Here is a 23,474-nt window from a genome sequence, read left to right as displayed (position 1 = left end):
CCGAGCCGCCCCCCGCAGCCCGGGCAGCGCGACCCACGCCCGCGTCGGTCCTCGCAGTGCGCACGGCGCTCCCCGCCCCCGCTGCCATCCTGCCACGCCCCGGGCGTCGGGGGCAAAGCCCGCGCCCCCCCGCACCCTGCCCCTGCGCAGAGGCTGGGGGCCTGTTTATCTGCAGGCCCCCACCCCCCTCCACCCCAGGGGGCCCGCTCCCCCCGCGCCCCGGGGAGCTCTGGGGCCAGATAAGCTGGCAAGCTGGCACGGCGCCGCGCGGCGGGGCGGAGAGGTCAGAGCAGGGGGGGCGCGCCGGGGGCGGGCTGGACCCCCCCCCAACTTCACAAAACCTAATAACAGCCCGGGCTCCCCGGCGCGGCGGGCGAAGCCCCACGGGAGGGCAGAGACGTGGCAAGAGGGGACCTGCCGAGCCTGTTCTGGCCTCCGAGGCCGGGGTGGGGGGGGCGGGCTGGGTGTGGGGGGGGCCGGTGGCTGCGGCACCTTTAAGACAAGGGAGGACCCCTCTTGCCCTCGGAGAAACCAGGAAGGGAGTCGCGAGCATCATACGGGGCTTTGGCTGTACTGTACAGTTACTGTAGGGGCAGTGACGCCGCCGCCGAGCCAGGGAGCGACGGGGGAGAGCGACGCGGGGACAGCGCGCGACGCGGACCCCGCAGGCAAGCGGCCCATAGCGCCCAGTCCCAACTCCCGGCCCCGGCCCCGCGCGCCCCGGCCCGGCCCGGCCCGCGAGGTCAGTGCGCGCCCAGCGCGGCCCCCGGCGCGGCTGCGGGGCGGGGACGGGCGGGGGGCGCTGCGCCCACTCTGCGCTCCCGGGGAGGAGAGGTCGGGGGGCCGGGGACCTTCCCCAAGTTTGCGAGGAGCGGGTGGGCGGCAGCAGCCCTGAGGCTGGAGGCGCCCCGGATCCCGGGCGCGGGGAGGGGGCGCCACCCGGGAGGGGGGATTGGGGGCGAAGTGCACGGGCTCGTGCGCCAGCCTTCCCCCCCACCCGGGTGCATGGCTTTTCGGGGCTCTCGGGAGCGCGGGGAGCGGGGGAGGGGAAGCGGGGCTGCATTGAGGGTGGGGGGAACCGGCGTGGGGAGATAGAGGGGCGCGTCGCGTGCTAAGTTTGCAGCTGCGGACTGGGGGCGCTCTCGCCCCCCGGGGGCCTATTCGGTGCTGCGTGCATACGTTGGAGTTGGCCAGGATTGAGCTCCATGGGGGATGGGGGGGAGGGGGCTGAAAAAACAGGGAGGGGGGCTTTGCGAAGGAGGGGGAAGGAGGGGTGTGGTGTCCGGGTGGGCGGGCGGGGCCGCGGGGCCCTCTGGGCGTCGTAGTCCCCCCGGCGTCTGCGGCTGGCAGGTGGCAGGCGGCGCGGACTACAAGTCCCAGGGTGCCCCGCGCCGGCAGCCCGCCGCTGCCCGCGGGTAGGGGCGGTGCGGAGGAGGGGCGGTGAGCGGCGGGCCGGAGAGCCAATGGGCGCGCGCCGATCGCGCGGCGCGGCGCGGGGGCGGGGCCAGCTGGCCGGGGGGCGGGGCCTTGAGCCGGGTTCCCCTCGCCGGGGGCCGGTGGCGGTCCCCGGCTTCCGGCTGCGCGGTCCGCGGGCCGGCCCCCTCCCCGCCCCGGGGCCCCTCCCCGCCTGGTTGTGTAACCGTCCCCAGCCCCCCTCCCCTCGGCCCCCGGCCCCGGGGGGGCGGTCACCCTCGCGGCGCTCCCCAGGGAGGGCGGCGGCCCGGCGGCCGCGCGGCGCAGGCGAGCCCGGGGATGCGCGGCCTAGCGCAGGCCGGGCCCGGGCGTGGGGGAGGCGGGCGGGCGGACCCAGATCCGGGGTAATTTGCATCGCCCTCCCCCCAGCCCGGGTGGGGATTGGCCGCCGGCGGCGGGGGGTGGCGCGGGGCCAGGCTCACTGCCGCCTCCCGGCCCCTCGGAGGGAGCCAGCCCAGCCGCAGCCGCCGCCACCGCCGCCGCCGGGGCCGGGCCCCCCTCGCCGCTGCCCGGGAAGGAGGTAGGAGCCCCCCGCACGGGCGGCGCGGCGGGGGCCCGCGGGCCGGGGCGGGGACCGCGCGCTGCGCCCGGGCGGGGGAGGGGGCCGCTTCCTGCCCCCGCACGGGCCTGACTCAGCCCCGGGTGGGGGGACCGGCCTGGCCCCTGGCCCTGCTGCGCGGCTCCGGCCCTGGCCGCGGGAGTGGGCAGCGGGCACCCGCGTCCCCCGCCCGCGCCCCCCGGCGCGTGACCCCGTCTCCTCTGGCCCGGACCCCACTGCTTCCCCTTGACGCCACCACCACGTGCGAGCCCTGGGCCCGGCAGGGGAGGGGGAGAGCCGGGGGGATCCGGCCCCCTCCCTCCCTCCCTCCCGCGCCCGGCCCCCTCCCCCAGCGCCTGGCTGGGGGCTGAGCTGGGCGCAGGCCGGGGCGGGTGCGCCCGGGGCCCGGGCCGGGGCCTTTGCGGTTCTGGGAGGCACTGCCCGGGCGGGCGGTAGGGGCGTCCGTCCGCTGGGCCGCAGCAGGAAGGTGCTGTCCAGCCAGGCCCGGGCACCCAGTCGGCGCCCACTAAATGCTGGCGGGGAGGCAGGGGGAGGCAGGCAACTCCTCTCCCCCCCCCAGCCAGCCGGCGGAAGTGAGAGAGGTGCCGGTGCCCCTGCCCCCAGCGGCGCCCACCTGGCTCACCCATGGGTGGCGGGGTTGGTTGGCCCCCTCCCCCTCCCTGCCAGCTGCCTCCGGAGAGGGCGTCCAGGATTCCATGTCAGTCCCCCCCGCCCCAGAACAGGACCAGGGCGTAACCCTGAGTGTGCCGCTCCCACTCTGGGGGGGCTGTCCACCACCAGCCAATCACTCCTATTGGCAGAGCTGGTCCTGGGAGGCCAGGGCCTGCTGCTGCCCGGTGGGGACTTCAGGCAGGGGACATCGCCCCCCATCCCAGGGCGGCTGGTGGTGGGTTCCCTGGAGCACCTATCAGCTGGGCTCGGGGCTCTGTTTACCACCCGCCATCGCTGTGGAGACAGCCTGGTGGGGGCAGGTCGCTGTAAAACCAAAGCCTATTGAAGAAAGAAGAGCCAACGGGGACACTGAAATTTTAATTCGTGGGTCACTCTGGGGGGGGTATTTATTATTCAGTTCTGATTGGCTGCGTGGTGGCCACTCAGCACCCTGCCTGGGGCCAGAGCCACGCAACTCTCAGCCGAGGCCGGAGGGTGGCCGCGGGGAGCCATGGGGCCCTTTGCTCTGTGTGGGAGACTGAGGTCTCACCTTGGCCTGGCAGGGCAGGTTCCTGGGTGACAGCAAGTCCATGGTGGTTTGGGTTTTTTTCCTTTCTTTTCCTCGAGTTCCTCTGACCTATGTCTGGGTCCACCTGGTGGCAGCCCCCATTGCTGTTGAAGGAAACCAAGGCCTGGAGGGCAGGCTGGGTTTGAGCTTGGAAACTCTTGGGGTCAGAGTGAGCCCCAGAGTTGGTGCCATTGCTGGGCAGGGGAGACTGAGGTGCAGGGGACACAGAGAATGGCCCAAGGTCACCCTGCTGGAGCCAGATCTGACCACTGTGGCCCTGCCTCCGGTGCGGGCCTGCTGGGGCGCCCTGTGTTGCAGTGGAGGGTGCCTGCCCACCTGTCTTTGAGAAGGGCCAGAGAGGTTGGCCGTAGAGCGTCAACTGCAGGCACCTGTCTATGAAGGAAGCGTCACCGAGGCTTATTAAACCCTTCTTCCAAAGATGACATTGAGGCTCAGAGAGGGCCAGCAAGGCTCCCAAGGTCACACAGCACGAGCCATAGGCCTCCTGCCTCACAGCCTCACCGAGCTGACACTTTATGGCATGTGAGTGCGCAAGGCCCCTTTCCAGTCTGCCGTGCCACGGTTCTGCACCTTGGCCCTCAGAGGCGGGCAAGGCTCTGGGTTTTACAGCTTTGTGCCAGAGGAGACCAAGGTCAGGAGTCAGGGCCAGCCCCTCTGCAAGGGAGATGGCCGGAGGAAGGGTCCTGTGAGGGTTGGAGGCCGGCACACTTGCACTCAGGCCTCCCGCCGCCTGAGTGTGACCTGTGTGTACTGTGGGGTTGTAGGGTGGCCCGGCTGGCACCTGCAGACCCACCTTTGCCATGTCTCCTCTCCTCCCCCGGGGAAGGTCCCAGGTCAGCCCAGGGTATGCCAAGGATCCACTCGAGTGTTGGGCGTGGGTCACCAGCCACCTGAGACACTCGTCACCCCCACCTGTCACCTGGTGCTCCAGGCACCTGCCTGACCGCGAACCGCCCTGCAATAGCCCTGGGCAGCAGGGACTAGAGGAACAAGCTTGGGTGGGGGTGAGTGTGCTCCAATCTCAGCCCAGCTCGGGTCTACCTGAGGTCCACCTGAGGTCCACCAAGGGCAGTCACTGCCCCTCTGCTTGTCGGTACAACAGAGACAATGTCTGCAGCCCAGAAATGTCATCCTGTGGGAGGTCACTCAGTGGTTCTCTGGGATTGTTTGTTGAGCAACTACTGTGCACAGTATCAGGGCCTTGGGGAGCCTCTCCGACATCACAACGCACTCCAAGAGGGTGTGGGAATAAGCTGTCTTCAGTCCCACGGCGCCCACGATGGGGGGATTTTACCCTCTGCGCGTTCCTGGGGGCGGTGTGTCAGGAGACAGGGAGAAGGAGCCCTGGGGTGGCTACTTCTGCAGGAGGGAGCCCGACAGCCTGTGTTCAACTTCCAGCTCTGCTGTGTGACCCTGGGCAAGTCGCCTCCCCCCTCTGAGCCTGCTTCCCATCTGCAGAATGGGACGCTGACTGCAGACCCTGCCTCCCAGAGCTGTGAGGATGATGTGTAAGGTGGCCCTCTTGTCGTGACCGAGACCAGCCTCCCCCAGCCCCTCCGCGAAGCGCTGAGTCCAGAGCCCCAAAGCCCCAGAGCACAGAAGGCACCCGATGAGGACCTGGCGCTTGCAAGAAACGCTGCCAAACGACCGGCCCCTCCATCTGTCCCCCCAGCAGGCTGTGGACAGCCACTCTGTGGAAGCGTCCCCACCCACGCCTTTCTGGTTTGACTGGAAAACAAGGCCCCGGCCCACCACCTATCGGGGTGTGTGTGATGAGTGCCCCTCCGGGTGCCCAGGCTGCACCTTCCACCTGCTCAGGCTGGGGTGGGGGCGGTGCAGGTGACAAGCCAGCCTCCCCCAGGGGAGGGACAGAGAGGTCTGGAGGCGGAGTGGGGCCTCTTAGAGGTCACCCGGGCCACCCCTGGGCATCTTGGTGCCGCCTAAGCTGAGAGCAGGGTGGACAGAGATGGGAGTCTGTGGAGTCTGGCCTTGCTTATGCCCAGTGACGGGAAGCTCATTCCTTGCACTGCCATCACAGATGGCTCTGGCTTCCTGAAGCGGCCTCTTGGAACTCTGCCTTGGTCTGAGTCTGGGCTTCCTGGCCTGTGATGACGCTCAGAGCGTGGGAACAGGGTGGGCCTCCTCCCACTTGGGAGTCGAGTTGGGGATCAGAGGGGGTCCCCATGCCCGCCTCTTCCCTGCCCCACTCCCCACCCCACGCACATACTTCCCACTGGGCCTGCAGCCTTCCTGCCTCTGGCCCTTTAAGGCTGGGCAGGAAGCCCCTCCCCATTTAGGGCAATAAATGGACAAGGAAAATGGCCGAGGGCCTGGCCTGTGTGCTGTGTGTCGGGCCAGAGGAGGCTACCCGCCAGGGCAGGGGGCGGGCAAGGAGCAGGCAGCCACCCCTGGCCCTGGGTGCCCCCCGACCGGGATACTGCATTCCTGTCCCATTAAGCCCAGGCCGGGGACCGGGCCAGGCAGGGATTGGCACCAGGTCAGGGTGGGGTAACCCGTTGGGACCAACCTTGCAACACAGGCCGCTGGGCTGGGAGGGGGTGGGGGCCGCCGGGCCAGGGCCTGGCAGCCACACCTGCATGCCAGGCTGGCTGTGTGACCTTGGGCCGGCCGCCCACCTTCTCTGCGCCTGGACCTCCCCTCCAGCCTCCTCCGTGGGCCCCACTGCTCCTCCCTTGGCACACAGTAGGCGAGGATGGGCCCGGACTCCCGGCATTGTGTTCAGGAGTGACGTTCAGACTGCCTGGCTGGGCCTTTTTGGGATTGGCTTTGGCACACAGTAGGTCCCCAGGCAAAGTCTGCTTTGGATGTGAGGATGTGAGTGGGACTCTGTCCTTGCACTCCCTGGTCACAGAAGAGCCGCTTTTCTGGCTGTCATGACCCCCTTCCCAGGAAGGGCTCAGAGAGGCACTGCCTCTTGCCCAAGGTCACGCAGCTTAGAAGTGGAGCAGCAGGGACTGGGCTGCCCTCCCTGCAGGGCACACAGTAGGTGTGAGAGCTGCTGCCTTTTTCCCTTCCCTGCTCTCCCTGGGTGGAGGAGTAGGGGGTGCCTGAACCCCACATTAAGTGGTCCCCCACACCCGGAAGTGCCCTCCAGGAAGGCCATGGCTGGCAGCTACCTGCCCAGCCCCGTTGCTGGCCGCCCCTCCTCCTTCCTGAGGAGTGTGGGTGGGACGAGGCCAGGCCCCAACCCTCAGCTGGCTTGTGACTTTGGGAAGGCCCCCAGCTCCTGTGCCCGTCTCTGGGTTGCCCACCCCTGGGCCTCCGTTGCTGCTGTTCCCTGTGCCGGGCCACCCTGCCATGGTCCCAGGGTCCCGCCTGGGTGACACTTGCTGCACCTCTCTGGAGAGCTGGGGTCAGAGGGCCTGAGTCCAGACCAGGCCACTCATCTGCTGTGTGACTTAGGCTGGGTCTTGTCACCTCTCTGAGCCTTCAGGTGAACTGAAGGCACCTGGCTGGTTCCTCAGTTCTGGGGCACAGGGAAGGGCCGAAATAAGGGCTGGGTCGTTTTGCCTTAGGAAGAAACTATAGCAGCATGCGACCCCGGGTTAGATGGGAGGTGGGATTGGGTGCGCCTGCAGCCTGCAGCCTGCAGCCAGGTGGGCGCTGCCGGGGGTGGTCTTTGTTTCCTCCAGGGTTTGCTGCATCCCTACTGTGTGCCGCCCCGGGGAGGGCTGGGCTTAGGGGCCTGGGAGCTGCCCAGGGGGAGGAGGGCACCCCACCTCCAGCCCAGGAGGGGCCTGCCAGGGCCTGCCCCTCGCTGCCGAGTCAGCACCGAGCGGCCCCGGAAATCCCATGAGGCGAGTGCGGGGGAGGGGCCGTGATGAAAGATGGGGCCCTGGGTGGGTGTGGCCCTGGGCTCAGGGGACCCTGGCTGGCGGGTGTGGGGACCTGGCTAGCACGGGGTGGGGGGGGGCAGGTACTGAGGCTTCCTGGGGGAGGAGGGGAATGAAACCACCACAGACGGGGGCACCCACTGTGTGTCGCGCACACAGTGGGTCTTCAGCATGCCGGTGCTTTCTATTGCTGGGACTTCATGGCCGCCTGACAGGGCTCTGGCAGGGCCCCTCTCACCTCGAAGGCAGGATCTTCTGCCCTTTCCTTAGGGTGCGGCCCCCTGAGAGGGCCTGGTGGAGGTGGTGGCCCAGGGCGTGGCCGGCAGGTGGCCTGTGTTCCTGGAGAGAGAGGGTGTGTGTGTGGGTCCGGTGTCTGCAGAGTGAGTTTGGCTTCCAGGGCGAGGGAAGGGCAGTGGGTGGGGGGCCAGCCCCTGGGAGTCAGCCCAGCTGGGTGCCTTTGGCCAGGGCAGTAGCCCTCTCTGGGCCTCAGTGTTCTCATCTGTAAACTAGGGGGCCGTTCACGGGGGCTCCCCCTGGCTGGAGAGGGCAGAGACCAAGCCCACGGGCCCCACCGTGGCCTGGAGCCTGGTTCCACGTTTAAAGTGGGGCTGCGGCAGTCCCTGGCCTGTGGAAGCCAGGGGTGCAGAGTAGCCGCGGGAGGGGTGAGTCACCTGGGCCATTTTGGGGAGGCCCCTCTAAGGCACTCCAGGAGGAGCCTGGGTCACCTGAGGGGTGACCAGCACGCAGGGCCCCGGAGGCCATCTGGGGCATTGGTGGCCAAGGTCAGAGGTCCCCTCCCTCCCGGGCTGGGGGGTGGGCTGGGGGTGGGGTGGGTCTGATCCAGAGCCCCATCTGCCCACATGCTCCCCGCGGCCCAGGGCCAGACGGCAGATGGTGGCAGCGGGTGGCAGCCGCCAACGGGGGCTTCTCTGAGGCTCCATGGGCCGGGCCGCCGATGGGGTCCCCCCTCAGCCACATCTGAGCACCCCTCCCCACTGCAGGCCACCCCACCCAGGGGGAGGTGAGCAGCTGGTGCCTGGGCCCTGTCGTGGGAAGGAGGGCAGGCGAGGGGGGCTGCGGCCAGAGAGCCCTGGGAAGTGTGGCTGCCAGGCCCACAGCACAAAGGCCTCTGTGTCGGCCCCTCGGCCTGGACCCTGCTCCCAGGGCCACCCTGGCTTTGGGTCAGGCTGTGCTGACACCGGTCTCCCTCACCCGCCTGGCCACAGGGGCAGGAGGGTCTCCAGGCCCAGGAGGTCCCAACTCGGGCCGTCTCCCTGGGGACCTTGCCCGGGGGCTCCGTCCTGAGAGCCAGCCAGCCGCCCGCCTGGAGGAATTCGGCTTGTGTTGGGTGGCTCAGGCAGCCTGGGACTCCCAGGAGAGGGTGGAGGGTGGGGACAGAGCCAGAGGGTTGCACAAGCACCCGAGTGGGCGGATGAGTCACAGTCAAGGGAAAGGCGGAAAACAGGGGGGCTGAGGGAGAGGGGTGGGACAGACAGCCCCCCGGCACCCGCTCCTCCTGAGATCTCTGCCCATTTGACAGATGGGGATACTGAGGCCCAGAGAGCGCCAGGGCCTTGTCACAGGATGGACAGTGCCGCCAGGGAGGCCGAGAGTTGAGGGGGCTGCCAGGTGGGGGCGTGGGCAGGAGGCCCCCTGCCACTCTGTGGGGACGTCGGCCAGGTGGTGGCCTGGTGTCCCTGTAACTCACTGCTGGGGCCAAGCCCCGTGCCAGGGGATCCACGGGGCAGGAAGGGGTTCGGCCTGTGGAGTCACCGGTCCTGCCCCTACAGGGCACACCCATGGCAGCCTTGACCCCAGCTGGGCTGCAGCGCCGGGTCCTGGGTCTCAGCCTCACCCCTTCCTGCTGACTCACAGCCCCCGAAGCGAACCCCGCCGACCAGGAGGCAGGAGCAAGGGTCGGGGAGGCCTAGGGCCGGGCTCTCAGGTCGCAGGGCGCCAGGTCTGAGTTTGGATGCAGCTCCACGACAGAGGGGGTGCCCCCCACGGGCTGGTGGGGGCTCGGACGTGACCAGGGAGAAGTGGGAGCTTTGAGAACGTCCCTGCGTGGCCTTCCTCCTCTGTGTCAGCAGGAGCTTGTGCTGGGATTAATAGGAGGATGGCTCCGATTGGGGACCGTTTCCTGAGCGCCTACTGTGTGCTGCTGCAGCACCTCAAAGTACCCCTTCGGTGGGCATTCTCGTGTCAGGGGAGGATGCCAGTGTGCGCGTGTCTCCCAAGCACCCAGCACGGGCTCCGCCAGTGCAGCCTTAGGTCGATGAGCTAGAATAGGACGTCTGACGGCCCTCGGGCACAGCTCGGGAAACTGAGGCTGGGGGGCAGGGGGAAGCCCCTGGTGCTGGGCGCACTAAGACCCCCACCCACCTACTCACGAGCGCTCCCTTCCTCCCGGCACTGCAGGTCTCGGCGCGGAAGATGGCCGGCGGCGTGGACGGCCCCATTGGGATCCCGTTCCCTGACCACAGCAGCGACATTCTCAGCGGGCTGAATGAGCAGCGGACGCAGGGCCTGCTGTGCGACGTGGTGATCCTGGTGGAGGGCCGCGAGTTCCCCACGCACCGCTCGGTGCTGGCCGCCTGCAGCCAGTACTTTAAGAAGCTGTTCACGTCGGGGGCCGTGGTCGACCAGCAGAACGTGTACGAGATCGACTTCGTCAGCGCCGAGGCCCTCACCGCGCTCATGGACTTCGCCTACACGGCCACACTCACGGTCAGCACCGCCAACGTGGGCGACATCCTCAGCGCTGCCCGCCTGCTGGAGATCCCGGCCGTGAGCCACGTGTGCGCCGACCTGCTGGACCGGCAGATCCTGGCGGCCGATGCAGGCGCCGACGCCGGGCAGCTGGACCTTGTAGATCAAATTGATCAGCGCAACCTGCTCCGCGCCAAGGAGTACCTCGAGTTCTTCCAGAGCAACCCCATGAACAGCCTGCCGCCCGCGGCCGCCGGCTTCCCGTGGTCCGCCTTTGGCGCTTCCGACGACGACCTGGATGCCACCAAGGAGGCCGTGGCGGCTGCCGTGGCTGCCGTGGCCGCGGGCGACTGCAATGGCTTGGACTTCTATGGGCCGGGCCCCCCAGCTGAGCGGCCCCCAACGGGGGATGGGGACGAGGGCGACAGCAACCCGGGCCTGTGGCCGGAGCGGGATGAGGACACCCCGGCCGGCAGTCTCTTCCCGCCACCAGCGGCCCCGCCGGCCGCCACGCAGAACGGCCACTACGGCCGGGGCGGAGAGGAGGAGGCGGCGTCGCTGTCGGAGGCGGCCCCAGAGCCCGGCGACTCGCCAGGCTTCCTGTCCGGAGCGGCGGAGGGCGAGGACGGGGACGGGCCCGACGTGGACGGGCTGGCGGCCAGCACACTGCTGCAGCAGATGATGTCGTCGGTAAGCCGGGCAGGCGCCCCGGCAGCGGGGGATAGCGACGAGGAGTCGCGGGCAGACGACAAGGGCGTCATGGACTACTACCTGAAGTACTTCAGCGGTGCCCACGACGGGGACGTCTACCCGGCCTGGTCCCCCAAGGTGGAGAAGAAGATCCGCGCCAAGGCCTTCCAGAAGTGCCCCATCTGCGAGAAGGTCATCCAGGGGGCCGGGAAGCTGCCGCGGCACATCCGCACCCACACGGGCGAGAAGCCCTACGAGTGCAACATCTGCAAGGTCCGCTTCACCAGGTGAGCCAGCCGCACGCGGCAGGGGGCGGGGGCGGCACCCCGGGGGGCCCCTCCGCACCACGCACACACGACGCTCCCCCAACCCTGCGCCCGTTGACAACAGCACAGACCAGTCCCTGCCCTCGTGGGCGGGCGTCCCCGTGGGGCACAGCGCAGGCGAGAGACAGTGACCACGCAGAGCGAGAAGCCCGCCAAACAGGGACAGCGGGGAGGCCGGCGGGAAGGGCACGGGAGTCACTCTTCTTTTGGGGGGTGCTGCAGGGGGTTCGTCTCTTCCACAGTGTAGATTTTTCTCTCTCTTTTTTCCTTTGGGAGAGGTGATAGTTCCTTAGGGAGGTAGAATGGTGGTTGTTGAGTCGCTTCTAAGTCTGCTGTGAGCTCGGGTAATTTGTTTTCATTCTGCCAACATTTATTAAGCACCTGCTGGGTGCCAGGCCCTGTCCTAGGTGCTGGGGACACTGCAGTGGATAGACAGGTCTTGTGGATACCTGGAGGAGGCCAGGCTGGGAGATGCGGGAAAGGGCGTTCCAGGCAGAGGGAACAGCCAGTGCAGAGGCCCTGAGGCCAGTTCAGCTTAAGGGATCACTGAGGCTGATAGTTGTCACTTGTCACAGGGCTTGGTCCCTGAACGGCAGGAGTTCAAGGCCAGGCCGGGGCAGTTTGCGATTCAGTCTTAGGAGTCCAGAGGTGGCTGGCTGGGCCTTGTGGATCCAGGGCAGGCCAGGGCTGTGGGGGCAGGGGGCCAGCCAGGTGGTGACTCAGCATCACCCCTGCCCCCCACCCGCCCTGGGGTTCCCCAGCCACGCCCACCGAGGCTGAAGAAAGGGGCCATTGTCCCAGCTTCCCGGCCCCGCCCCGTGGGGACAAGAACTGGGGCTGACCCCCTCCCCAGCACCCCAGGCCCCCTCCCCAGCAGGCCAGGAGAGGAGGGTACGGCCCGGCTCCTGCGCATGGGAGTGCCGGGAGAGGGGCAAAGGGTATGGGGTAGGAGGCAGGCGGCCCTTCAGGGAGATTGGGGTGCTAGAGTTCTGGGGGTCTCCCTCCTCCTCTAAGCAGGGGCCCCGAGGTAGCTGCAGGCCCTGCCCTCGGGGGTCTCTGAGCACAGGAGGGGCCCAGGGAGCAGGATCTGGAGAGGGACCCGGCCAGGCAAAGGCGCCTGCCCCACCCTCGGCCCCATGGGGCTGGGGCCACCGGTCTCCCTAACCGCAGGCCAGAGCCTCAGTTTCATTCTCACTTGGCTGCCCCCCTGCCACGCCCTCAAGGCCAGTCCCACCTGCCAGTCCGGGAAACTGAGGCAGAGAGAGAGAGAGAGAGAGAAGCACTCCGCAAGGCCTCTTCCCGCCACCGACCCACCTGCTTCCCCTGAGCCCAGGGCCCCAGCCCCCCGCCCGCAGGAGGCGGCCCCCTCCCACCCAAGGCTGGGAGCCCAGGGGCCCCTCTGAGTCACAGCAGTGTTGAGTAAGCAGGGCTGGGGCTATAATTACCCTGGCTGGAGCTCGGGGTGATGAAACTGAGGCTACCTCCACCCCCACCTCTGCATGGCCCCCTGGCCTGCTGTGCAACCCCAGGCAAGTCACTTCCTTTCTCTGAACCTCCCAGCCTCTGCTGGGGAAGTCTCTACACAGTGCCCGAGACACTTAGTGCCTGCTGTCCCCTCTGTGCTTGCCCTGGCCCCATGCCAGCTCTGGGCAGGGCGCCTAGAAGACCATGCTAGTGGGCTTTGCAGGAGGCAAGGGGAAGGAGCCAGAGGCCTGGAGGCTGGCAACAGACAGGCTTAGTCCAGGGAGTGACCAGTTCATTGCAGCCCAGTGGGGCAACAAGGCTAGAGACGGGGCAGGGGTCTAGTTGCCAAAGAACCAGGCCTTGGCCCTCGGAGCAATAGAGCCAAGGAAAGGGTAGAGTAAGTACGGACACCAGCTCTGTGGATGGTGCCAGAGGAGAAGTCAGGTCTTTGGAGGTTGGCAGAGGTGAAGGGGCATTCAAGGTGGGGCTTTGAGGGATGTATAGGAGTTTGCCAGTCCTCACACTTAAAGACGCTGTCAGTCTGCTGAGTGTGAGAAGGAAGAAACCCAGAGTGCTTAGAATGAGGGATCCAAGGAGCAGGTCAGATGCTAAATCAGGGCACCTTGGATCCAGGTCTCCCTCTTGCCTTCCATATTCCGGGAAGGAATCTGCTCCTAGCCGTGTGGACCAGCACTGTGCAATAGAAATGCCGTGCAGGCCACCTACGTAATTTTACATTTTCTGAAAGCCACGTTAAGAAAAAGCAAAAGAGAGCTGGTGAAAAGCACATTTTATGTAACCTGATAGATCATTTATTTCAGCGTGTAATCCACGTGCAGAATTACGCATGTGTTACTTTTCGCATAACAAGTCTTTAAAATCTGGGGTGCCCTCTGCACTTCCCGTGTACCTCAGCTCAGACCGGCTGCCTTTCAAGGGCTCAGGAGTGCCGGTGGCTGGCGGGTGGCATACAGGACAGAGTAGCACCTGATACAGTGACCACTTTGTGGGCTAATGGCCCAGACTGAGCCAGGTCCTTGTCCCCTGTAGGGTGAAAAGAGCAGGGAGGGACCGTGAGTCGCACCCAGCACCTGCCGTCTTGGGGCTCACAGTCCAGCCTGGGAGATGGATGAGAAACAAGGAACCCAAACAGGAGAATCAAGCAGTAATGGCTCGAGGGACTGGGCAGTGGGGTCCGGGAGGGCCACTAGGAGGAGGTGACATTTGAGCCCAAATTTGTCAAGATCTGAGAGGGAAAAAGTACTCTGGGCAGGCAGAATAGCAGATGCAAAGGCCCTGAGGCAGGCTCATATGTGGCATGTCAGGGTGACAGCCAGGGGCCTGTTGAGGCCAGAGGAGAGAGTTGTCAGGTCCTGGTTGCTGTGGGGTGCGGATTTGGTTACTAGGGTGACCAACTGCCCCAGTTTGCCCTCGACTGAGGGGTTTCCCGGGATGCAGGACTCTGAGTGCTAAAACCAGAACAGTTGGTCACTCTATCTGTCACCAAACACCCCAGCGACCGCCAGCCTCACTCCCTGCAGTATTTTCAGCACCTGGAACAGGGCCTGGCCCCCGGCAGGTGCTCGGTAAATGTCTGCAGCACCAATGAAGGCCACAGCCACCCTTTGGCCTTGTCCTACCCCTGGGCAGAGGCCCGCTGTCTTCTCCTCCTGTGGTCAGAAGAGGGGTTCAGAGAGGTTTAGCAGTTACCTAATGCCACACAGCACGCCAAGGCCCTCTTCAGAGTCTCAGAACATTAAAGTGCCCCACTTTGTCCCCCTATTTTGCTGGGGACTGTCCACACCGGGACACTGGAACCTCAGGCAGACAGTCCGCTTTCCAAAGCGGTGGTCCAGGGGGCTGCCACATCAGCGAGGGTCCCCGGGCTCCCGGGCAGAGACCGGGCGGGCCCAGCTGCCCACTGACCGGCCCCGCCCCCCGCCCCGCCCACAGGCAGGACAAGCTCAAAGTGCACATGAGGAAGCACACGGGCGAGAAGCCGTACCTGTGCCAGCAGTGCGGCGCCGCCTTCGCCCACAACTACGACCTGAAGAACCACATGCGCGTGCACACGGGCCTGCGGCCCTACCAGTGCGACAGCTGCTGCAAGACCTTCGTCCGCTCCGACCACCTGCACAGACACCTCAAGAAAGACGGCTGCAATGGCGTGCCCTCGCGCCGTGGCCGCAAGCCCCGCGTCCGGGGTGGGGGACCCGACCCCAGCCCGGGGGCCACCGCGCCCCCCGGCGCCCCCGCCCCGCCCGGCTCCCCCGACGCCCGGCGCAACGGCCAGGAGAAGCACTTTAAGGACGAGGACGAGGACGAGGACGCGGCCAGCCCCGATGGCTTGGGCCGCTTGAATGTAGCGGGCGCCGGCGGCGGAGGTGACGGCGGAGGGGGCCCTGGGGCCGCCACCGATGACAACTTCACAGCCGGACTCGCCTAAAAACCAAAAAGAGAAAACAGAAACCCGAGAACGAGAGAGCGAGAGAGAGAGAGAGAGAGAGAGAGAAAGAGAAAGAGAGAGAGAGAAAAACCACCCACCACCCCCCCAAAAACACAAAAAAAGAAAATCTATCTATATACAGATATCTATATCTATATATATATATACAGATATATATATATGAAGCGTCACAGAATCTAGGGTAGCGCTTTCCTCAGACTGCCCCCTCCCTGATGTGGTCCCCCCTCCAGGGCCCGGCCCCCCCCCGGCTGCCCCTACACACCCCGTCGCTGGGTTTCGGGGCTTGGTTTGGGGTTTTTGTGGGACACAAGGATTCCGCGCACCCGAGCACCCGGCGGGGGGTCCGGGCCCGAGCCGAGGCCCTGGGCTGGGGTGAGGGCGGACTTGAGGGGCTGCGGGGGGTGCTGGGGACTGGGACGGGCTTTTAGTTCTCCCCTTGCAGGTTTGTAGGAGTCTTTTGGACAAGACCTTAAATGATTTCTGTCTGCTCTGAGTGGACGTTAAAATGGACCCCCGGCCCCCCACCCTCCTTCCTCAGGGCACTTACTAAGGGGGGGGTCTGCCCTCGATCTCCCCAACGGCCTCCCCGCCTCCCACCCTGCCCGTGGCTGGTGCCCCGCATCTCCCGGCCGCCGAGACACAAATCTATTTATTCCCAGGCCTGGAGGAAGGGGGACAGGACTGTGGGTTGGGGCTGGGGGGCAGTGGGGGCACCAGGATGGCCCCGGTGGCTCCTGCCGCCTCCCTTCACGGCACTTAGAACCGGCGGGACCCCCAGGGGCCACCCCTCAGGGCGCCCTCCGCCCTCCCCCCACACCCAGACACCCCCCCCCAACGTTTGGAGATTCAAAACTTTTGTCTCTGCCCTGTCCCCGGAACCCCTGTGTCCCGACTTTTTAAAGCACTTTTTAGATTATTTTTTTTTCTCTTTTTCTCCTTAAAAACAAAATTTATATATAGATATATATAGATATATATAAAATATATACTTTTCCTCAGAGGAGCAGGCAAACCGTGTGGCGTGCGCAGAGCCCGGACCAGACAGATGCCCGGGTCCGGGGATGGCAGGGATGACAGAGACAGACAGAGACAGTCCACAGTTCCAATGTCACAAAAGCAATAAAAGAAACAAAAACAAGATTTTACAAAATGAAAGGAAGATTAAAAAAAACAAAAACAAAAAAAATAGGCAACCCACCACATTAGAAGTCTTGGCACTTTGTAACAGAACGGGTACTACACTTTATCTTAATTCTTAATTTAAAAAAACCATGTTTACAAGTTGCAACCAACTTCTATGAAAAGTTGAAAAGACAAAAAAAAAAGCGAGAGAGAGAGAGAGAGAGAGAGCGCAAAAGAAATTCCTAAAAGTCGATTTATTTTTGTACAAAATAATAAAAAAAAAAACCCACCGCAGATGTAGAATCCACTTCTGTTCCCCAAAGGCAAGAAGGGGGGTGCCCAGGAGGAAGCCCCCGGAAGGGACCCGAGAGACACGCTCCGAGGGGTCTGTCGTGGGACCCGTGGAATTGGCCTCAAAGGCAGGATGGTGGGGGTTTTGTGTTTGTGCCGTGTCACCTCCCCGCCTGCCCCTGTCCCTGCCCCCACCCCAGTTATGTCCCCTTTTTCGGTTCTGATTTGGAGATGTCTCACCACCCGAGAGCCATACAAGTAGCCGTCTCTGCCCACGGGGACCCTCCTTCCTCACCCCCTAGCTCAGGGATGGCCCGAGAGGGGGCTGGCCTTTCCACCAGCCCGAGCACCCCGACCCGCACCCCAGACCCCCGATGGCTGTCCTCCCGCATGGCCACCGAGGAGCTGCCATCCTGGACACGCCTGCCCCGTCGAGGTGGGTGATAGGGGCCTCCCACCTCGAGGGCCTTAGACCCCCCCCAGCCCCAAGCACCCCTCTTTTTACTCAAAGGCACTGACTGTAACCACCCCCCCAGGGTGCTGGCACCTGTCTCCCCCAACCTCTGGCTCCCGCAGGGCCCGGCATGGACCGAGCCTTAGGCCACGGAGTGGGGCCGGGGTTGGGGAGACGATGTCACCAGATGCCAGGACGCCCCCCCCAGTCCCTGTCCTGCATATGCAACACCTAGCGTGGGACCCTGTATATAACGCTACCTGCCAGCCCACCCAAGGCTCCCCGCCAGTGCGGGGGTGGGGGGTTGCCCTGCTCCTCTGTGACAACGCCTCTTCTTGTCTGTCCTTTTTCTTTCATTTTTAAAGGGAAGCTTTTTAAGAAGGTAATTTTCATATTATTTCTACAGGATAGCTTTTTGGTTTTCTTCCCTGTCCCCGCAAACCTGTCAGCTCCCCCCACATGCACCCCGAATGTCTCAGGATCCCCCTCCGTGGCCGGCCCAGGGCCCGGTGGCAGCATGCTGGCCTCGGTCATCCCCCAATTTCGGACAACCATCTTGTTGTGGCCGAGCAGGGACACCTCCCCTCCCCGCCCCCCATCCCCCAAAAACCTCCCAGAGAGGTCCCCCAAGAAGGGAGCCCTGTTCCCCCTATCCACACACCCCCTCGCAATAAAACCAACTCAAAAATCACAGCTGTCGTCCTGGCCAGTGGGGGCGACCGGACTTGGGGGGGTGTGGAGCCCTCTGGGACTGGTGGGGACAGGGGCTGCGGCCCACAGCGTGTGACACTCACAGAGACCTCGGGAATTGCACTAAACCCTTGCCCCTAGCTCTGAGCTCAGCTTCGCCTGCCCGCCCACTCTGCCTTAACCGCCCGCCCGCCCCGGGGGCCACAGCGACCGCATGGGCCCAAGCCCGGGACCCCCAGCCCCGCCCTGCCCAGCCCTCCCCGACTCCGCGCAATCACATACTGTATATAGACGTGGATCGATTTTATTTTTATTCTTTAAATTAAGGTCGTGATCAAGTGTTGCCAAAGATACTGCTGAACTTTCTCGTTTCAGGAAACAAACAAAAAAATTCTATTTGAGGGGGGTCGCCGCTGACTCTGTCAGAGAGGACATAGCAGAAGGCTTTTTTGTTTTGATTGTTTGGGTTTTTTTTTTTTTTTTTTTTTTTTGCGTTTTCTTTTTTTGGTTTTTTTTTTTTTTTTTAAACTGCCTGGTACAAAAAACAAAAAACGAAAAAAAAAAAAAGAAAAAAGAAAAACAAAGCGAAATTGTTATTTCCAACCTCATGGTGGAGTTGCGTGGATGTGTGCGTGCGTGTGTGAGAGTGTGAGCACCAGGTGGGGGCTCCCAGAGGGTGCCCGGGGGCCTGGGGGAGGTGGCAGGGCAGGAGCCCCCATCTGCAGTGGTCCCCAGCCTGCCTGCTGGCCGGAAGAGAGAGGGAGAGAGGGACATCCTAGCTCTAGTTGCTGCTGCTTCCTGCCTAGCCGCCCCCCACCCGCCTTTGGAGATTCAGAAAAATTTTTAAAAGGCAAAAAAATTTTTAAAAATGAAAAATGAAAAAAAAATTATAAACCAGTGAATGTAAAAATGCCGGACCAGGCCCAGCCTGGCACGGGTTGTATGGGCCTGTTGTGCCCCAGCCAGGCGCAAGCTCGAGAAACCAAAAAGTCTGTCCCCCGACGGGAACAGCTCAGCCGGGAGACCCCCCTCCCCATGTGGCCGTGGAGTCTGGACGCCCTGTTTGTACATAGCTGTCATATTGCTTCCTTCCAAGGGGGGTCTCCGGTGGCAGAGAAGGGTCCCCTGTCCCCTTCTGGGGTCTTCCCTGGAGGAGGGTGGCCAGATTTGGGGGGGTGGGGTCGTTGCACTGTTCAGACCCGTGGGCTGTGGCCGGAGCAGCCGCCTTGCACACGATGGGACCCTGTGAGGGGGCTGCAGGGCTCCCCTCACCCAGGACAGGGACTGTCCAGGCAGCCGGAATTGTAGGAGGTGAGATAGACCGAGAGGAAAAACAGGAAAAAGAAAAAAAGTTAAAAACCAACAACAAAAAAAAAAGCAAAAATCCTATTTTTTGAAAAAGAAAGATATTTATATTTGCAGTTTTATTTTAAAAAGTTATTTAAGCAGAGGAAGCAGCCTTCCTGGGGTTGTGGGGTGGGGGGGTGGCTGGCACAGGACGGGTCAGGGGCCTGGGGGGCTCAGGCGCCCCAGGAGCCATAACCTCAGAGTTCAGACTAGCTCGCACTAAACAGAGATTTACACGGGGGGTAGGGGCAGCCAGGAGATGCGGGGGGCTGGGGAGACCCCCGATCTGTGGCTGGCGCTGCCTGGAGGCTGCGGGTGGGGGCCCTGACACCCAGGTGCCCCCGCCCCACCCCAGGCCCAGAACTGAGGTGCCTTGGACTTTGGGGGCCCAGGCCTGGCACATGGGGGGCAGGGGTCGAGCCCTCGGGTACAGAGCACAGCAGACATTCCAGAGACTGTATTCGAGCGTCTTTATAAAGTGTGGGAGATTTAAAAAAAAAAAATCAATTGATAAAAATGCACTTTTCGGGGGTGGGGGGGAGAAGCTTTAAAAGTAATAAAACAAAAACAAACAAAAAGACAAAAGATGATGAAAAAACAGAAAAAAAATCCTTTTTTTCTTGTACATAAAAAAAAAAAAAAAAACCACTAAATGAAGCCTGTTACGACCGCCGTGGCCTCACTTGCCTGATTTTGATGTACTCTGTGTTTTGTTGGGGGGAAGCCGGGAGGTGGGAAAGAGGGTTTCGGGATGGGGGGATCCCCTTCCCCTTCTGGCCCTGAAGAACAAGGATCCAGAATCAGGGGGCCACCCTGTCCCAGGAGCTTGGGCCCCTCTGCCACACCACACACTTGGGTTCGAAGGAGAGAACCCCGAGGGGCCTGGCCCACACCCTGGAAGTCAGTCCTGTCTCTGCGGTCCCATTGTCCCATGGAGGGGAGCAGGGTGTGAAGACAGTGACCCAGCACCCTGGGGATGGGGGGTGTTGGGGGGTCTGGAGCCCCTGGGCGGGCAGGTCGGGGGGGCACCAGGAAAGGGCCCAGGGGACAGAGGGAGAACCGGCCGGGCAGGTTGTGACCGCGACCAGGGCCGGGCCTTGGGCACCTGTGCCTCCACGGAGTCCCCACGGCCCTGGGTGGGGAAGTGGGGACTGGGGGCCGCCCATGCCAGGCCACCATGACATGATCGTGGGTCTGGAGCCTGAAACCTCAGTTGCCTGCAGCCCCCACTTCTGGGCTGGGGTCACCACACACGGCCACTTCCAGGGCCCCCAGGGAGAACGCCCCACCGACACCTCCTGTCCCCCAACTAGACTCAGCTCATGGTCCCAGGCGTCTGTCTAGGCCAGTACCAAACTGATGGAGCCACTGATGGCTGCGCCACACTAGGAACCAGGTCCATTCTGAGCCTGGACCCTTCCTCTGTAGAGCAGGCTCTTCCTAGCGGCCACAGGGACTCGGCAAGGCTCGGCCCAGGCCCTGCCGGGAACATCACGAAGCCTGGACGACCGTAGAGCCCTCCTGTGGACTCCACAGCGCTGTCACGGCTCAGCGAGGCAGAGCCCCTCACCTGTCTGCCATCACCTGAGGAGCCGCCTGCGGATTCCTGGGATTGGCACCCAGAGCTCCAGCCGGGGCTGGGGGCAGGGCTGGGGCCGGGCAGGGGGCCGGCGCGCTACAGCCAGACCCTGTCCTGAGCCCCCACTGCGCCCTGGGCCCTGGCAGCTTGCAGGCCTCTGCCCAGAGGCCCCATGGCGTCAGTGGGCTGAGGGAGCCACAGCTGGGTTCCGTGGCCTCTGGACCAAGAGGGGAGGTGGCACAGTCCACTGTGCTCTGCCGTGAGGACCTCTCCATGCACGCCCGTGGCCCCTCTGCTACGTGAGAGAAGCTGTTGTTTTTAATCGCGTTGTAATTCACAGACCATAAAATGTACCCTCGTACAATCAGTGGTTTTTACTATATTCAAAAGATTGTCCACCATCACCACTAATTCCAGAACATTCCATCACCCCAAAAAAGCCCCATACCCATCAGTGATCACTCCCCACCCCTCCCCCAGCCCTGGCGACCACGAATCCACGTCCCGTCTCTGTGGATCTGCCTGTTCTGGATGTTTCATATAAATGGAGTCTCACACTGTGTGTCCTTCTGTGTCTGGCGTCTCACTGAGCACGATGTCCTCAAGGTCCACTCACGCTGTGGCCTGTGTCAGAGCCTCGTCCCTTTTCATGGCTGAGTGATGTTCCAGTGTAGGGGCCAGACACGGTGGCTCATGCCTGTAATCCTGCACCCTGAGAGACACGAGCGTTGTTGGAGGCTACGACTGTGTGACTGCACTCCAGCTGGGACCACACAGCAAGACCCTATCTCTAAAAAGAAAAAAAAAAATTCCAGTGTGGTGGGACCACATTGTATTTATCCATCACCTGTTGATGGGACACTTGGGTTGTTTTGGCTTTTTGACTCCTATGAAGGCTTCTAAGAGGATGGATGTGTTCCCCACCTAGGAGTGCAAGGGCAAGTCACGTGCTAACTCAGCATTCCACTTTGTGAGCAGCGCCCAACCGCTTCCACAGCGGCTGCACCACTTCACCCCCAGCAGCCGCGAGTGGGGCTCGGACTCCTCCACAGCCTCCAGCTGCTATCCTTTTATTTTTATTTATTTATTTTTTTCTTGCCATCCTGGTGGGTGTGATGGAGTACCTCACTGTGGATTTTTTTTTTTTTTTTTTTGAGACAGAGTCTCACTCTGTTGCCTGGGCTAGAGTGAGTGCTGTGGCGTCAGCCTAGCTCACAGCAACCTCAAACTCCTGGGCTCAAGCAATCCTCCTGCCTCAGCCTCCCGAGTAGCTGGGACTACAGGCATGCACCACCATGCCCAGCTACATTTTTCTATATATTTTTAGTTGTCCAGCTAATTTCTATTTTTAGTAAAGATGGGGTCTCACTCTTGCTCAGGCTGGTCTTGAACTCCTGAGCTCAAACGATCCACCCACCTCGGCCTCCCAGAGTGCTAGGATTAGACATGAGCCACCACTCCCGGCCACAATTTTTTTTTTTTTTTTTTTTTTTGAGACAGAGTGTCTCTTTGTTGCCCTGGCTAGAGTGAGTGCCGTGGTGTCAGCCTAGCTCACAGCAACCTCAAACTCCTGGGCTTAAGTGATCCTACTGCCTCAGCCTCCCGAGTAGCTGGGACTACAGGCATGCGCCACCATGCCCGGCTAATTTTTTCTATATGTATTTTAGTTGGCCTGATAATTTCTTTCTATTTTTAGTAGAGGCGGGGGTCTCGCTCTTGCTCAGGCTGGTCTCGAACTCCTGACCTCGAGCAATCCACCCGCCTCGGCCTCCCAGAGTGCTAGGATTACAGGCGTGAGCCACCGCGACCGGCCCCGGCCACAATTTTTAATTTTTTTTTTAAATTTTTTATTTTTTACAGACAAGGTCCTGCTCTGTCTCCCAGGCTGGAGTGCAGTGGCGTCACCACAGCTCACTGCAGCCTCCAACTCCTGGGTTCAAGTGATCCTCCTGCCTCAGCCTCCTGAGTAGCTAGGACTACAGGTGTGCACCACACCTAGCTAATTTTAAAATTTTTTGTACACATGGGATTTTGCTATGTCGTCCAGGCTGATCTCAAAGTCCTGGGCTCAAGTGATCCTCCCGTCTCGGCTTCCCAGGTGGCTGGGACCACTGGCGTGAGCCACCACGCCTGGATTTGAAGCGTGTTTCCCTGACATTGCTTCTCATGCTGGTTGGCTCTTCCTGTATCTTCTCAGGGGAGCCAGGCCCAACCTCCTCTCACCCAAGCCACCTCTCCCAAGTGTCCCAGTGCAGTGGGGACACTGCGCCCTGGCAGTTCAAGGTACGACCTGCCTCACTGACGACGCGCTGCACCTTCCAAATTCCCAACCTCAGGCCACAGAAGGAAAGATGCACATTTGTCTTCCGTGCCCTATCGCCACCCCACTGGGTGCCTCATGCCAGAGACACACCTCAAGACCAGGACACAGAATGGCAGACACTTTGGTGGCTTCACCTCGACCTTTTTTATTTGTGTTTTTTAAAAACAATTAAATTAGAATACAAATATTAGAAAACAGCGGCCCGCAGCTGCAGGGCAGGCGGGAGGGGCCGGGCTGCGCAGCCGGTTTATACAGTGAGACTGGATTTGCCCTCGACCAGATCTATATCCCTTTCTTCTGCAGACCTGAAATGATATTGCTTCCTGACTACAAGAGTTGTTTATACAAAGAATGATTCTGCTGGGGGGGAGGGAAAAGCAAAACAGAACAGGGCGTCGGAGACCCAGGGCAAGACTGTGCCCTGCTGCCTCCCAGGGGCAGAGCCCGGCCGCTCGGCCGCAGGCTCCTGCAGGCGTCTGACAAGGCCCCGGAAGCCCCCACGGTTGCTGGACCCCTGAGGCCGAGGGCTGGGGGGCCTGGGAAGGGACCCCAGAGGGGCCGGGCTGGGTCCTGCTGGCAGAGCGAGGCTCCCGGGAGGGGGCGCCAGGCCACCCTCCCGCCCGGTGGAAAACCCAAGAGCAAAAAGAAGGGAGAGGAACCAACCCAAACCAGAGATGGGGGCCGGGTCCCTGCTGCCCCTCGGGAGGTGACTGCCCTCCCTGCCCCGTGGACTGGGGCCTGGCGGTGGCAGCGGCAGCTGGGAACATCTGTGCTGTTCCGTAGGGAAGTTAACCTGAATTGGAGTTACCGAGGTAGCTGGCTAGAAAACTGAGACCCCCCCACGCCACATGGTGCCGCTCCCTGGGGCCCCCGCCTTCCCCGGGGG

The 23,474-nt window shown here is 62.9% G+C and overlaps 1 protein-coding gene across 7 annotated transcripts; it reads left to right on the top strand.

The window, feature by feature from the left end:
• Positions 1-484: 484 nt before the first annotated feature.
• ZBTB7A (zinc finger and BTB domain containing 7A) lies at positions 485-17,340 on the top strand. Of its 7 annotated transcripts, none has more exons than XM_045544809.1 (4): positions 1,905-1,993; positions 4,671-5,035; positions 9,545-10,812; positions 14,269-17,340. In XM_045544809.1, the coding sequence occupies exons 3-4, from the start codon at positions 9,560-9,562 to the stop codon at positions 14,759-14,761; spliced, it is 1,746 nt and encodes a 581-aa protein (XP_045400765.1). In that variant the 5' UTR covers positions 1,905-1,993; positions 4,671-5,035; positions 9,545-9,559; the 3' UTR covers positions 14,762-17,340. The 7 variants fall into 7 exon arrangements, with proteins under 7 accessions (XP_045400812.1, XP_045400785.1, XP_045400759.1 ...); XM_045544837.1 differs by having other exon boundaries at positions 1,958-1,993; positions 4,731-5,035; XM_045544846.1 differs by lacking the exon at positions 1,905-1,993 and adding an exon at positions 2,525-3,794 and having other exon boundaries at positions 4,731-5,035.
• The last annotated feature ends 6,134 nt before the right edge of the window (positions 17,341-23,474 follow it).

Source organism: Lemur catta, chromosome 1 (genome assembly GCF_020740605.2).
Source record: "Lemur catta isolate mLemCat1 chromosome 1, mLemCat1.pri, whole genome shotgun sequence".
NCBI classification, from domain to species: domain Eukaryota; kingdom Metazoa; phylum Chordata; class Mammalia; order Primates; family Lemuridae; genus Lemur; species Lemur catta.
The sequence above is the reverse complement of the archived record's forward strand: the minus strand, read 5'-3'. Positions and strand labels throughout refer to the sequence as shown.

Coding starts and splice junctions, on each gene's coding strand:
- ZBTB7A (XM_045544856.1), top strand. CDS start 9,560: ATGGCCGGCGGCGTGGACGGCCCCATTGGGATCCCGTTCCCTGACCAC. Junction 10,813..14,268: donor TGCAAGGTCCGCTTCACCAG/GTGAGCCAGCCG, acceptor CCCCGCCCACAG/GCAGGACAAGCTCAAAGTGC.